The sequence below is a fragment of the Protopterus annectens genome, chromosome 3.part1, assembly GCF_019279795.1.
Source record: "Protopterus annectens isolate FY-2018-M chromosome 3.part1, PAN1.0, whole genome shotgun sequence".
NCBI classification, from domain to species: domain Eukaryota; kingdom Metazoa; phylum Chordata; order Ceratodontiformes; family Protopteridae; genus Protopterus; species Protopterus annectens.
The window spans coordinates 1,468,008,292-1,468,024,745 of record NC_056732.1 but is presented as its reverse complement, the minus strand read 5'-3'; the positions used below and the strand labels follow the sequence as shown (position 1 = coordinate 1,468,024,745).

The following is a 16,454-nucleotide window of genomic DNA, read 5'->3' as shown; positions in this document are numbered from 1 at the left end:
GGATGACTTTAGTTATTGCATTACTGTAAAATATGTTACTCTCTTACAATGCTGACATCATTTTTCTAATAGCTAATGTTTAAATAAGATCTTCCTTCTATGTGTAATTATTATTATTACATTTCTGTTTCTGAAGGTCGTTACTGTGGGAATGTCATGCCACACCCTGTCACATCATTCAGCAATGCCTTCGTTGTGAACTTCATTTCTGATAACACAGATGTAGCAAAAGGCTTCCGAGCAACATATGCAGCATCATCCTCAGGTAACAAATTATTTCCAGAGCTTTCTAAGCTGAAATTTCAGTTTACTATATATGCTGTAGAGTAATATAGTTTACCTAGAAAAAGAGAAGGTGCTATATTTTACTTTATTTTTTTTTTATGTTCATAGGTAGGTACTAGGCTATCTGCCCGAAGGCATTTATAAGCCTAGCCAGAATGTGTTGGCTTTCGCCACCCCCTTAGATTAGTTCCCTATGCCTCTGTCCAGCAGAGCCACTGAAGTGATCCCTGGGGTAAACTTTCTGTTTCCCATCCAGTCGTCAAGGTTTCTCTTGAAGAGTGTTAGCGAGGAGCTTTGCCTAATGTAGATTGGAATCTTGTTCCAAAGCATGGGAAGTCTCTGGGACAGGAATCTATGTCTCCAGCACATCCTATTTATTGTTGTGGTGAGGTTTAGATCCCAAGAGTGTGTGGCTCGAGGGGATATGGTTTTCTTTAGGTGGAGCATGTCCATCAATTCTGGGTTGGACATGGCCTTGTATGTCAGGCAGAGATCACCTCTGAGTAGGCGGTATGCAACCGAATACAACTAGAGTTTCTTCAGTCGAGCTGCATAGGGCATCTGTTTGAGGCCAGTGATCCTCTTGGTGAGGTACTTCTGTGGTCTTTCCAGCTGTTGCAGGTGTCTTGTAAGGTAGATCCCAAATGGGGCGTTGTACTCTATGATGGGTCTGATGAGTGATGAGTAGAGGGACACAGTGACCTATTTTGATCTGGATGCGAACCCTTTTGTGATTATGTGGGCCACATAGATGGATTTTCTGACCACTTTGGTAATGTGATTATCAAAGGAGAGATTACTATCTACTCCCCAGATCCCTTATTATGTCTTCCATATTTAGGGGACTACTACCTATGTGGTAGTTTGTGGGTACTTTGTTTTTTCCAAAGTGAGACCCTTTTGGAGGATGTCTGTGTCAGCTGGAGAGTGTCAATTATAGCCCCTAGTTTGCAGTCATCTGCAAACTTGGTCAGCCATAGTCCTCCTGTGCTTGCCTGTACCTCTGAAAAGTATATGCCGAGCAGGAGGGGTCCTAGGACTGAGCCCTGGGGAATACCACTTGTAACCGATTTAGAGTCGGACCTAGCTCCCACAACTCTCACCATGTGGTTTCTGTCCGTGAGCCAGTTGGCAACCCATCTTGTGACATAGGGGTTTATGTTCAGGCTGGTGAGCTTGTCTATAATACCAGAATGGGGAATGGTGTTGAACGCCTTTGCGAGGTCTAGGTAGGCTGTGTGTACCACCTTTCCCTCATCTATAGCCTTGATAACTGTCTCAAAGAAGTCCACCAGGTTTAGGAGGCATAATCTGCCCTTAACAAAGCTGAAATGGGTAGGGTCCAGTGTTTGGAGGTTCCTAATGTCTCTGTTAATGAGTTCCATGATGATATGCTCCATAGCCTTGCAGACCAAGCTAGTTAGGCTTATGTATAGTTCCCAGGGACTGTTGTGGCTCCACCTTTGTGGAGCAGAATAACCATTGCTGTGTGCTACTCTATGGGTACGTAGCCTGTGGAGAGGCTGAGTTTGAACAGTGCGTTTAGCTGAGGGGTTAGTTTGTCTTTGAGCTCATGTAGGACACAGCCTGGGACACTGCCCAGTCCCATTGATGCTGTGTTTTTGGTTTTGGAGAGGGGTGTTTTAACCTGAGTGTCTGTGATTTCAGGGGGTCTACATTCTTCTGGTATGGTTATGGGCCATTTTGGGGGTGAGGGGGGGTGAAGTTTGCACTGAACCTGTCTGCCAGGATGTTGGCGATATTGGACGGTTCAGTGTATTTTGTGCCATTCTGCACTAATTCCGAGCAGATCTGAATATTGCCACTTAGATTCTTGACATAACTAAAGAATGTCTTGTGGTTATCTTTGGAGTCCTTGGCAATTTTTCTTTCGAAGCTCGCCTTGGAAGATTTTATGACGGATCGTAGTTTCTTGCTGATGTTGATCAGGGATGTCTTCCCTTCTTGGGATTTTACTCTTTTTTTGTACTAGTTTCCTCCTTCTGTTGTATAGCTTGTTTATGGCAGGAGTCCACCAGACTGGTTTCCTTTTCTTGGAGGAGTGAGTCTTGGTTTTGCTTGGGATAGCACAATCCATGCATTCTTGTAGCTGCCTGTAAAATGCATTAGTAAAGGATTTTGCAGCTTGGACAGCATTATCCTTTAGCATGGGGGCTTTGAAACTTTCCACCTCGGTCTTAAGTAACATGAAGTTTGCTTTTGAAAAGTTTTTCACGCTGGGTTCCTTGTCTGGGGGTGGGGACGGAATGTGGATATCCAAAGTGATTTGTTTATGGTCAGATCTAACCAGTGAGGGGTTGACCTCTGGTGTGGAACACAGATTGTCCATGTTGTTGATGACCAGGTCTAATATGTTGTCACCTCTGGTGAGAGTGTTAACCAGTTGATCCAGGGCATTTGAGTTTATAAATTCTAGGAAAGGTTGGGCAAGGGAGTTAGTACTTGAGTAGTTCTCCCAGTTAATGTTTGGGTAATTGAAATTACCCAGTATTATGGTGTTTGGTAGGACCTTTATGTTTCCCAGTGTTTCCAGAAATGCAGAATGGGGGTCCTGGGACATGATGGTGATCTGTAGCAAGCTACAATCTGAATTGCAGTTTTGCCCATTGTTAGTTGCACGTGGATGATCTCTGAAGCATCATGCTGTGCCACTAACCTGGAGGTGTGGGTATCCTTGATGAATATAGATACACTCCCACCTTTTGTATTTCAGTCTGGGTTCTGTGGCCGAAATGTATGGTATGAGTTGTAGCCTTGTAGCGTTGGGGTGCTCTCCTTAAACCAGGTTTCTGTTACTGCAGATATATTGATTTTCTCCATACTGAGGAGTGCCTCGAGTGTGTGCATTTTGAGTTTTAGACTTCTGGCATTGAGTAACATTACCCTCAGTTTTTTGTTACTTGTGCTATTTACGGTGGTGGGTTTGTCTTTTGAGCATTGCCTAAAATAGGCACTATGGGGGTGGCAAGAACCTTGGCCAGTATTCAAAAGCCTAAGGGTGACAGATGCAACAAGCCGTCTCTAGCGAAGCAGCATGGCTTGTCGAGCATGTCATCCCAGGCAGACAGACACTAGATCCCCTTTGAATGACACCCAAAACTTAGCCAATTGTTGAAATTGATAATTTTTTCTTTATACTGTGGTATCATTCTTGGTGAGGGCAGGATGCTGCTCAGGGTCAGGGTCATACTGACATGGGCTACATGATCAGAGAGCTCTTCCATGTCTCTTTTCATGTAGTCCAGGGAGGTACGGCTCAGTTTATTTACACCAACATGGACAATGACAGTGTCATATTTGTACTTGTTCTGGAGTGACCTGAGTGCTTGTGTTATGTGGCAGATCCTGGCACCCAACAGGCAGCTAACAGTAACCTTCTCCTTATTCAGCCTAGTGAGTGAGACGTCAATGTGCCTGACTATAGAGTCACCTATTACTAGAATGTTGGGTATGTTATTCTGCCTTATGGGCTGTGATTGCATGGCAGACTGGTTTTGTGAAGTATGTGTTTCATGGTTTGTGTTGGGGGGTGGAGGTTGCTTGGATGTCTGCTTTGGAGGTCTCTGTTGCTTTTGCAGATTTTTATTTAGAGCCTCCGAGTATGTTTTCATGTATTTATGTGTGTTTTTTGCCGGTGCTGGTTTAATGGGTCTATGTGAGACTGGTGGTGTGATGCAAGTATTTCCTTTCTCTTCTTGACTGTCTGATCCAGTCTTGGGTTGAGAGAGCTTAGCCTCCAGTTTGGCTGCATAATTGCATCTCTTGCATGTATTAGTGATTGGTGGTAGGAGGAGAGGGTTGTCTGTGTACATGAGACAGTTGTAACATTGCCTCAAAATGTCCAGATTCACCAGTTGGTCAGGAGAGTATACCTGAAACTGCCCTTTGGACATGCCTGGATAGGTACAGTGAATTGTTTTACTTAGTGGCTGTTAAGGTAGAATAGAGAGCCTTGTCCTTCTGTACAGTACAGGGGGGTCTAGTGCTAGGGTTTATAAGTGCTTGCTATGGGTTTTGAGCAAGTGCCGGGCTGAAAAATTAATGGCTTGAGTGCTTAAGTTGAAAGTCTGTCTAGTTCCAAGGGAAATTTTGAAGAGGAGACTTTGTGGAGCCGGGAATAGTTATACCCTAGCTAACCAGCACTGCCCGGTGTGCAAAATGGGCAAATGCAGTTTTTATAGCAGGGAAATGAAAGAGAGAGAAATTAGCCCAAAATGGCCAATAAACTACTAATTTCTGGGCTGAAATCACTCCTCCAAGGGACAGATAGGCTGTTCAAAACTCCCCTGTCTCACAGGTGAACAGAGAAACTTCCTTCTATCCAAGTAAGGTATGGACAAACACAGAGATTTGTAACACAGCCCTGAATTCAGCACTAACCTAAAAACTGGAGTATACTAGCTTAGAAAGGTGGGAAACAAGTATATATATTTTTTCTTTTTTTCAGAAAACAAAGCAGATACAATCAAAAACACTTTAAATGCACAGAAAAGGATACTTATTGTTATATATCTCAGATCAGAGTTGTAGTCAATGCCCCTAGTAATAAAGTAGGAAGAAACAAAAATACAGTAAAAGCAGATGAATTAAGTGCAATTATATATATATATATATATATATATATATATATATATATATATATAAAACAATAGAAAACGAACAAACTGATTTAAACAAGTTACCCAATTAACCAGAAAAAAGCTCAAAACTGAGCCCTGTTCCAGCAGTCTTCAATCAGACAAGTTCTAACTGCACACTCCTGCTACTAGGGTGCAGAGGAACCTTCTCCAAAAAAGATGGCCTGGATCAGTGCTCAAGTTATACAAACAAAGCTAGATTGAGCAGGCCTGAATCTGGTCTATGCTACAGCAACAAGGGTCACCAATTTCAGAAAGAAACACTTCAAATAAGCAGGCACAATAAGCATGTGACCATAAATTCCCAGCTGAGAAGGGCAGAATCCAGCCTCTCCTCCCACAAGAATGCAGACCACAAACCTTCTTAATATAGAATAACTGGCCTGAAGCCCAAGTGCTTAAACCAGCACTAATACACTTTTAGAATAGCAGACACGGAGCCTTCAATCAGCAATTTCCAGCTTAGAAGGATGTAAGCTACCTGTCCTGCCACAACAGTGCAGATCACAAACCTTCTTAATGTAAAACAACCGGTATGAAGCCCAAGTGCTTAAACCAAAAGGCTTAAAATAACAATTACAATTTAATCAGGCTACTACCAAGCAGTAATAAATGCAGCAGAATAAATAAAACTGAGTACTTTTAAGAAGAGGCAAAAAGCTAAATAAAGTAGGAGGAAACACAAATACAGTAAAAGCAGATGAATAAAGTGCAATTTTTTTTATTTTATTTTTTTTTGTTAGTAAAGTGCAAGTAGAGAGGAAGGAAGAATCTAAGTGGGTTGGCCTTCTCAAATCTTCTCTCTGTATTAAGTAGAGTGAACACTAGACTCAGAATATGATCTCACTGTACTTGGTTAAGTGAGCAAATGAAATGGACCCAGGAAGAGTGTTCAAATGCAGACTTACAGGAGGGGCGGGCAATTCCAGAGTCACCAACACAAGAACAGGGAGGGTGAGTGGGGAACTAACTGCAGAGAGACACACAGCACACTATACAGTGAAACAATTAGGTAACAGAAAAAATGAAATACAGTACTTTTAAAACTTCAAGTTTGTACTTAACAGAAGACTGAAATACAGTACTGCAAGTTTGCACTTAACTTCAGCTTCTAATGCAGGTGATTGTAGCCAACCAAGTCTTTCAGAAGTTGAGCAAATTATTTTCTCCCTTGTCGATGAAGAATATGCTGCTTTGGCTAGCTGTCTTCCATCATTGACTGATGAACTGGAGCTGCATATTCACAGACCCTGCTAGGACTGTGCAGTAAATTATTTCGACTAATCATTGGCCATATATGCATTACAAGCTCACAGATATTTTGTGCCATCTGTAGATGATATAAATATGCATATTGTAACTGCTTTTTGTCTTTGACTACCTGCCTAATTCATCTGATGTTCAAGTTATCTATACATATGCCTAAATATGTGAATATTTTATTTATGCCTAATTATTTTGCTTTGTCAGCCGTGCATTAATATTTTGAAACAACCTGAGTATGTTAATCTCATGTATGTTACTGGTACCACTGGACCTGAGTCATGGCTGAAAGGGGTCTCTCAACCAGCCCACTTACATGGTATTAAAAAAAATAATAATTAAAAAAATCAATAAAATTAAACTTAAGAAAATAATCCATAGAAATTTTAAAGACAGAGCCAAAATACTCTGGTCTAGTTGTCAAACATTAATTTATGAACGTGTCAATAGAAAAAGAAATGTGTTATCATGGCCTCTATGTATGTTGCAATTAGTCACTTGATCAGCAGCTGCTCCTCTCCTTACCCTTTTAACTTCATTCGTTTACCTGTCATAAGATCCATGAATCCCTCATTTCACCTGTAGGGCATCAATGTCGGTAACAATGTATCCTAAGGATGTACTGCCATTTCTGTGGAGTAGTAAATTTTAAGTAATCTTTAAAGCATCTTTCTTCTAGCTTCTATCCAACCATCTGTGATCCTTTGTTCCACATCAGTGTTTTTTTTTACACTTGCCCATCACACTATAGTACATCCATATCATATCCATTTTTCCTAATATCCTGCCTGTTCTGTACATACTGGCCACACTGGAGAGTCTCCATTTCTCTCATAACCTGGGTAACTTTTCAGTGCATACCATTGAAATTATAATAGTTGTGAAATCTATTAACCAGATAGTCATCCTCAGCCCATGGCCCATTTTCAGGGGAGTCTTGGTGGGTGGTAAAATACTCACACTGAACAAACATAAAAGCAAATGCATAAGTGGATTTGAGCAAATGTCTTAAGGTTGTATTTTCCACGAGGTGTACCTCTCACATTCCTCATGTGCTGAGTTTCACCTCCACCACCATCAACATTATTATAATTAACACTAGTGCTGCTGCCCTTGGAGTAAGAAAAAAATCACCTCGCAGTATATACCAATGGCAGAGTTGTAGCTTTTTTTTAAATTAGAATTAGAATTAATTAGAATTAAATTAAAATTCTGCCTTCACATGTCTTCTACTAGCCTAATCTCCTTGATTCTATATGGAACTAGAACAGGGCCCAGTTCTGCAAATGTGGCATTACTAGTGCCTTTTATAGCAGATGGAAGAGTAAATGTATCCCAGATCCAAGCAAACAGCTATACAAAGCAGCACCTTCTTGACATTTGATAAAGCCTTTCATGTTGCAGTGGAAACGTGCATATGTGACTGTGCTTCTTTTTCATATTAGATGCTTATCTCTCCAAGAAAATGGTCGCTTAACTTATGCAAGTCAGTTATTAAATGAGAATGTAAAATGATGACCAATGTGACATAAAAACAAATGGCACTGAAAATAATATCTAAGGATAGCATATTTATATAATCTTTAAATGTTATCTTATCCTTACTGTATGAAGAAGATGCTTTTTTTTTTACCATTTTGCTTATTTTATTTGGAATCGATAATGTTTATCCTTTCATGAAAGAGACAGCTGCAACAAAATGTATTTATTTCAAGAAGAAGGAGCAGAAGGAGTATCAAATATATCATCATGTCAATTATCCTTTCTGTTGTGGTTAGCAAGCATTTTAGTACAGATCACAGTAGTACCTTTCAGCAGCACTTAATATGGTTACTTCAAAGACTGAGGAATTTTGAAATGAAAGCTGGAAGGACTTATCAATGTTGTAACAACGGTCTGAAATATACCAGCTCGATGAAAAAGATGGCAAAGAATGCATTTGGAAAGCAGAACCCTATAAAATAACATGATGGCTAGATTAATTCTTGTGGAGAAGACAAAAACAACAGAAGAAGAACTGTTACCTAAAAGCAAACAAGGAGACTGGGAAAGTATCAAGGAAGGGGAAAATGTTGGGTTATAAAGAAATGCATTACCAGAAGCAAATGATGATTCATTGCTCACTTTTTGTAGACAAGTAGAAATAGGAAAGAGATAGTACAAAAGGGAGCAACCGGCATAGTACTTCCACCTCTGTAAAATCTTAGGATGCATAAATGTAACTACTATTTGTGTATTAATGTAAATAGAAGTGTAACAACTACTGTTTGTGTATAGATGTAAATAGAAGGGTCCCCTTCACATGATTGACTTTTCACAAAGTCGAACTTCATATGGCCGAGACCATATGATTGACTTTTGAAAAGCCGATCATGGGGAACCGCTATCTCCGTACAGTGCAGAATGGGAAAATTTCCCTCTTCTGCACTGTAGTGTGATCTTGGAGTTGGTATATTTAAGTTATGGGGGGTGAGGTGGGCAGAGCCTCCACGGGGGGTGCAGGGTGGAGAGCATTTAGGTAAGTGTTGGTTGTGTTTTTGTGTTTACTTTACATGTTCGGCTTTTCAAAAGTCGATCATATGGTCTTGGCCATATGAATTTTGATTTTGTGAAAAGTCAATCATGTAAAGTAGACCCAAATAGAAATGTAACTACTCTGTGTTTAACTGGAACTTGGTATGGGTCTATATCAAAACTTTGAAGAAGTGAAAACGTTAAAACATTCTACCCACAACATCGAATGATGAAAATATCGAAGCCTCAGGACATTGAAATCTTACCTAGGGCAAGATTTCGGTGGGCCATTCTGTGGTTTCGCTATTTCCTCCACTGTGGTGCAAGAGTTACGGATCTTAGGGTTAGGGTGCGGATTAATGTAAGTGGATAGTTAGTAATGCACGTATGATTTAGTTTGGGGTTGGGTTTTGTTAACTGTATGTGTGTGTTTTAATTGCTTTGTTTGTGTATAGTTTCGTATTGTATGTGTGCAATAGTTATGGACCTTAGGGTTAGGGTGTGGGTTAAGGTAACTGGATAGTTAGTAACGTATGTATGGTTTAGTATGGGGTTGGGTTTTGTTAACTGTATGTGTGTGGTTTATTTATTTTGGTGTGCTTGGGTTGTGTGTATGTTTCTCGGAACAGCAAATTTTTTTCCCTGGGAAAAAATTTGCTATTCTGAGTGTTTGATGTTTTCAATATTCAAAATTCCACGTTCGAACATATGGTGTTCAATATTTTGGAATTTCGAATATATGATATAGACCCCTTAGTATAATGCAATGTAAGCAAATGGAGCTTTTTTCCCTGGGCTTCCTCTGAAAGTCAGTATTACCCAGTTGGACTTTCCCGGTAAACAAAGGCAAACAAATAATACTTGGTCTACATCAAATATCAAGTTAAGAGAGGGAGGAATATTGTTTAAGATATATTATCTTAACGAAATGTGGAAGGGAGCATGATAGAAACTTTCAGGTAAAGGACTCCACAGTGTTCAAATAGGTACCATATTTAAGAAAATAAATAAATATGAATATTTAAAAGTGTACCATATTTTTTTTAAAGTGAATTATGAATATGAAAGAGAAGAGGCACTATGTGACTGCACAAAGTAGGCATCTCAGAGAAAATATACTCTTTCTTAGAAATGGTGGTTCTGATTGGAACAATCTTTCTGAAAAGGCATTAAGGCAAACAATATTGAGTAAATTCAAGAATGCATGAAGCAAGAATAGGGCCTCCTTGCAATGACTAGGAATACTGGGAAATATGCCATTAGATGAGCAGAATAGCCATCTTATCCAATGAAATATAATCAGATAAGATAGGCCACTTGATTGTCATCTACCTTCAAAATCCTTTCTGACAGGAGTAATTTCTTCCTGTGAAACATAACTGCTCGACTGAAAATTTGAGCACTGTGATTTGAAAATGGTAGTTTTGTCTTATATTGCTGTGGAAATGAAATAGACAAATGCTTGACTTTGTGTGTAGAAAACAAGCTTATACTTTTTCCTGAGAAGTAGTGACATTGCTGGTGATCACAGTAAGGAACAGTGGTATATCATGTTCACACACAAAATAAAACATTGGCTCTTACTCATTTGGTCCATCCAATCTAACATATGGCTCCTAAAGATGCTCGTTTGATCCAACTTTGCAGCATTAGTGTTCCAACCTCTAGCCTCTTTAATATTTTTGTTCCTATCATGGTCTAGGGAGGATTACCTCAGATGTAATTTACTGCCATCATGAGGAGACCTAGATCATCTTTTGATCAGACATGTGTGCATTTAAATAAAACATTCACTATTTGGAGACACATTTCGGTGATATAATATACACATGAATGTGATTATAAGTGTTAAGGCTGCTGATAATAATATGATTTGTATGCTTTCCTTAGGAATGTAAGAAAACTATATGTTCGGTACTGAGCTTCAGGATTGTAACCACAGTGCACCCTGCTGGAAAAGAGCAGAAATGTGTATAAACTACATGCCTATGCAAATCTGTGTGTTGATGGTAAAGGCTGGAATATACAGAGTTAACTTGCAAACTCTAAGAAAATAAGAGGGACTTGTTTATGACACTATCTCTGTTCTCAAAGTAGACACACTGTCTAGAGTTGTAGGCTTTCCTATTGTCTGGAAACAGAGGTAATTACAGGTTTCCAAGGTAATTGTTTTATGACTTCCAGTTACAGGCAAGCTTCTAAGAAAGAAGTGTCAGCTTCTGAGAGATAGGTATTTTTAACAGATACTTGTTAAATTTTAACCTGGGAACTAAGGCAGAGATGACAAGAATCATGTAATCTGAGATGATTCAGCAGAAATTTTGGTAGTAACATAAGAACTATCTCAGAGAGAAAATCTGTGCATTTTCTATTTTGTTCTGGACCTGTAAACATCTCTTCAGCACTTCTCATCTATATTTGCCTGGCTGTGTAAGTAAGACTTAGATCTTAGTATCTCTCTCAGATAGGAAAATAGTAAGATTAGTTTAGCTGTTTTCTATATTTATGTGAAACTGTCCTGCATTGTTGTTTTAAAATATTTCCTGTGATTTTGAATTCTATTGTCACTGTGTTGAGTTAATGAGCATTGTCTTGTGTTTTTATCATTTATTATTAAATATATTTAAACCTTTTAATTGTGGCTGGTTTTGTTTAGAGATATTTAGGCTCTTACAGTACTTGCATATGTATTTGGTAATACTGTATAGACCACTCCTAAATTGACTTAAAAGTTCTGGTCACACTTACTATTTGGATAACAGTAACATTACACAGTAAAATTGGGCACCCTTTGGTAAGGGCCTTTATAGTAGTTGATAAGGGTGGTTGGTGGCAGGTGGTACTACCGTATAGTCTGGGAAGAAGGGGACATAGCTAGTAAACCTGTGCCAGCCTTCACAAGGAGTGTCTGTGTGTTTGTATTTAAATCAAATCTCAAAGTATGTGTGTCAGCTACTTAGGCAGAGACATGAAGCACTGGTTGGACAGAGAGGGTGCTGGAAGTTTTGGCTTGATCACACAGCTGAGATCTTAACCCTATAGCTGTGCCAGTGGGGAGTCTTATTGGGGATCTGGAGAGAGGGGGAAAAAACATCCCCAGACTGATTGTGATCTATGTGTACTTTTAAGGGAAATTGTACTTTACTGTGTGTGTACTTGTCATCCTTCCAATGTGCACGTCCCTCACTGGTGTTAGTGGTGAGGACTGAAGCTCCTTGATTACTGGGCCAGTGCAGTCACATGTTCATAGGTTCATAAGGGTTTACTAGGCTATTGATCTGTGAGGATCTTAAGAAGCCTAACCTTTAATTCCTATGGTAGTGTTTAGCCCTTATATTCTGTGTACAATTAACCCAAGGATAGTCAGAGCAAAGATATGTTGGGAGATGTGCGAATGTAATGAATGTATTCCCCACACAGTAAGTGAATTCTGGACACAGGATCTATGAGGCACAGCTCTTATAACTGTGCTGCCTGCTCTGAGAGCAAATGATAATGAAGAACTAAAACATCTGATTACTCAATGAATGATGCCTTTAAGAACAATAATTTTGGATTCAGCAGATTTAAGGTTTGAAGGTCAAGCTGCATATTTTATCAAAGTCCAGAAATAGGTGCTGGTGAGTAATAGAGCAAACAGCATAAACATTTGGTATTGCAAGTATCAATGTGCAAAACTCATAGACTCATAACGTTTTTGATGTACAACTAGAATAGTGTAATGTAATACTTGTAGAGTTGTAAATTACAATCACTGCTGTGTGACACATTGGGTTCTTGGGTCTCATTTCAGTGAAACAGCTTGCTTATTTATGATTTTCCCAGTAGTTTGGTTGTGCTTGTAATTATCACTATGGAATGTTTTAATCATGTTTTATTATATTTATTGTTGCTAAAAGGAAGGTGAAATGGTCCAAGGATTTTTTTCAGTCATGACCTTAACCTCATAGGAGTCAGTTACTGTTTTAAAGCAGTCATTTCACATTGTATAATGTTAAGTTATACCTTGTGACATATGTTTGTGTAATATTACAACTTGAATTTATAGCAGTTATTAATAACGCAGATTCTAAACAAGGAGCAAGCACATTGAAGGCTATTACTGTCCTTGCTGCAACAGTTAAGAGATGTGAGACTTTGTTGGATATTTTCAGTAGAGTCAGAACTTTTTGTACTATAGTTTTGGCATAATAATTCAACAAACACTTGACCTTTCTGTTTTATTACACTGAAGTAGCATTCTATTTTGCCATTGCTTTAATATACCTTTTGTTTTATTCTTTTTGCAGCTTGTGGTGGTGTTTACCACATGGAGAGTGGCGCCTTCAATAGTCCTAACTATCCTGATCCTTACCCAATAGACCGCGAATGTGTATGGAATATCGTCAGCTCTCCTGGCAATTGACTACAACTTTCTTTCATGTAATTACATAAGTCATATAGTATTGCTATGCCTGCTGTCTTTCTTACAGTATAAATTGTAGTTACTTAAAAGATGCAACTGACACTAGTCTATATCATAATGTATGATGTACAAGCCGTTTCAGAATATCTTCAGCTCATATTCTATAACTACAGACTCATATGACTACATGACTATGTATGAAATGTACTTGATACATAAAGGGTTATAATTTAAACCGCAAGTAGCAGCCATATTCTCTGTGCTAATTTATGTTTGAAGGTTAAAAGTGCAAACATTCTTTTATATATGAAGGTAATGAAGATTAACAAATCTCTTGTGTTTGATTAATAATTCAGTCATTATTTAATATGTGGACTGTGCAACATAATTTTAAATAGTATGGCCCAAGAAAGACTAGCTGCAGCCATCCTATAAGCAGAATGGTAGTTTAGGAAAGTAAATGCAAGGTAATATATAGGAGGTAGTTTATCAGAACATTATAAAAATTAATACAAGCAAGATTATAATTTTACTAATAATGTAAAACAAAAATATTAAATAATTTACAAGAAAAGATGAAGGTCTACCCCAAACTATAACTTCTTATACAGATTAATATAATCCTACCCAAACTTCAAGCATAACTTTGAAGCTACTCCTGAAGATGTTGCTATAATTTTTGATATCTAGATGTGTCCTACTTTATCACATGAGTGTCCAGACCTACACCTGCTCCATTTATGCACAGAGTTGTATACCTGAGGTATGTGTATGGATGGGTCTACTTCACATGACCTAAATTTCATATGTTCAAAATTCATTTGATTGAGACCAAATGACCTAAACTTCATTTGACCTAAATTTTATTTGACCTAAAACTAATTTCACTGACAATAAGTACTGGCAGTCTGTAGAGCACTGTAAGGCAAGTAAAAGGTATATGGCCTGTTCCCCACTGTAGTGCGGCATACGCTAATAGAAGTTTGGTTGCCAGAAATGATTTGCATCTGAAAAAGATGTTTGTTTGGGAATAAGACCAAGGAGGGCTGGTTGTTGACCAAAGACATCTGTCCTAGAAACTGGAAATATCCATCAATGGCATGTCAGAGATATGCAAATGGTGCCTAAAGGCATTCAGCAGGTGATGCTTCACTCAGAAAGGTTGGTGTGTAAGAACTCCCATGCTCTCAACACTGGGGAAACAACATACCCGGAAACCTAGAAGAAAGATGTCAGGAGAACAGCAGTAAATTCCATTCCATCAGCAGACACTGGGCTTGACAGATATCTGGAAGGTGATGTTAATTGTGCATCTGTATCAAGCAAAGCATGGAAAAGAAAATCAGATCTCCTGGCCAGAGTATGCGGTATGGCTTTAAGGAACTGAATTAACAAAGCAAGCATAAAGGTGAGCACCTGAACCTAGATCAAAACTTCACTCATGTTGCAGGAAAGACACACCACAACTGTTGTACAGCTGCTCCTACCATCTGCTATCCGCATTATAAATTTAAGAAGCAATAGAAATAAACTAGCAGACTTCTATCTCGGGATAGCACACCACTCACCAGATGTCATTGCAACTACTGAAACTTGGCTAAATCAAAAATATAAAAGATGAGAAAATTCTACCTCCAGGATTCAATATTCTAAGATAGAACCAAAAATGCAACTGGTGTTGCTATAATTCGCAACAGTTCTGTTGCTCTTCATCCCTCAAAATCCCCAGAAATAAATAATGCTGAAATCTCATGTTCCTTCTAAAACTAAACAAACACAAGTCTCCATACTTAATGTGAATTTCACATTCCTCCAGGCAACAGTATAAATACAGCAGAAAAAATCTTCTCCTGGGCTTCTTCTGGCATGCCATAAGAAACTGTCATAATGAGGGGGTCTAAATATTGACTGGCAGACTATAAGCAGTTTAGTGATGCAATAAACTTATTTGGACTTACCCAGCGTATTACATCCTAGTTAGGTATAATAAGCATTCTGGCATGAAATCCACCTTAGGATGGTTACTTGCATACTCCCCAAGCAAAATTATCTCCGATGGTACTCTTCCCAACACTTCAAGCAACCATCTCCCTACCTTCACTCTGAGGGACAACCAAAATATCCATACATTCCACTGCTAAAACCATGCTCACAAGCTGTCCTCCTTCTAAAAAGATGCCTTCATCTCAAATTTAAAATTAATAAACTAGAATAAACTGCTAACTGTTAAACTAGACCATGCTATCACTGTATTCATCACCACTTTCCTCAATGTTCTAAGTGTAAATCCTCTATAACAATCAAAACTAATCAAACCAAATCTGGCAAATTGGGAACCAGAAGAACAAGGCATGGGAAACTGGGTAAAAAAATAAGACAGAGTCTAACCTAAAATATATATATATATATGCCCCAGAAATAGTTGAAAGCAAAAGATAAAATTTGGCCAGAAATAATACTGCAACATTCCCTTAACTTTAAATCAAAACCACCGTAACGTATTCCATTAAAGCCTGGCCAAATTACCTAGCCTAGCCCCTCACTGTCACTCTTATCAAATCAATCAAATGAATTGGCCTCACAGTTAAATACACACTTCATTAACTTAGTAACTTAGTAACTTCTCGCCTAAATCTCTCAACCTCAGCTACCCTGCATCCTTTGCCTAAACCAAGTTTCCACCATAAAACATTCTCCCTGGAGCCCATCTTCACCTCCACCATAATAAGGCTTCTTCTAGAACTGAAATATACCATAACTGTCCCAGATAACCTCATAGGAGAATAGATTAAAATGGGGGCAGATGCATTGGCCTACTAAGTTTCTGCACTAATTAATTGATCCATTAACGAAAGCTATGTGCCCATCCTTTGAAAGAAAATCTTACATATTACTCTCCAACACAGCATAGCTTCCACCTTAATCATAGCACTGCTTAACTCTATAACCACTACAAAATTAAAATAGAAGTTTGGGAAAATAATCTTTGCAGACTTCCTTGACCCAGAAAAGGCTTTGCACACAAAACTGCTACTAAAATTATTCTTCTTAGGTCTAACTACACCTTCATTCGCTTGGTTTATCAGCTACTTGTACATGACAAAACAGGCTGTTAAATGGAAAAATAACATCTTTCCATCCCATGACTGTTGGAGTCTGCACTGTAGGCTCTCTGTTTCTTAACATAATTGTGACTGACCTCCACTCAGAAAATAAACATGCAAAAATCTTCCATTATGCAGATGACGCCATTCTAATCTGTGGATACACTGCAACAACTAAGCAAGGATTCCTTTACTTCTACTGAAGCACAGATATCTGATTCTCAG

General features: G+C 38.6%; 1 protein-coding gene across 1 annotated transcript in view; it reads left to right on the top strand.

Annotated features, from left to right (window-relative positions):
• LOC122797794 (cubilin-like) overlaps positions 1–16,454 on the top strand; it is a 2,156,354-nt gene that overhangs the window by 530,565 nt on the left and 1,609,335 nt on the right. Inside the window, 2 exon segments of the mRNA XM_044066315.1 lie at positions 137–265; positions 13,010–13,142. Coding sequence (XP_043922250.1) covers positions 137–265; positions 13,010–13,142 — 262 coding nt within the window.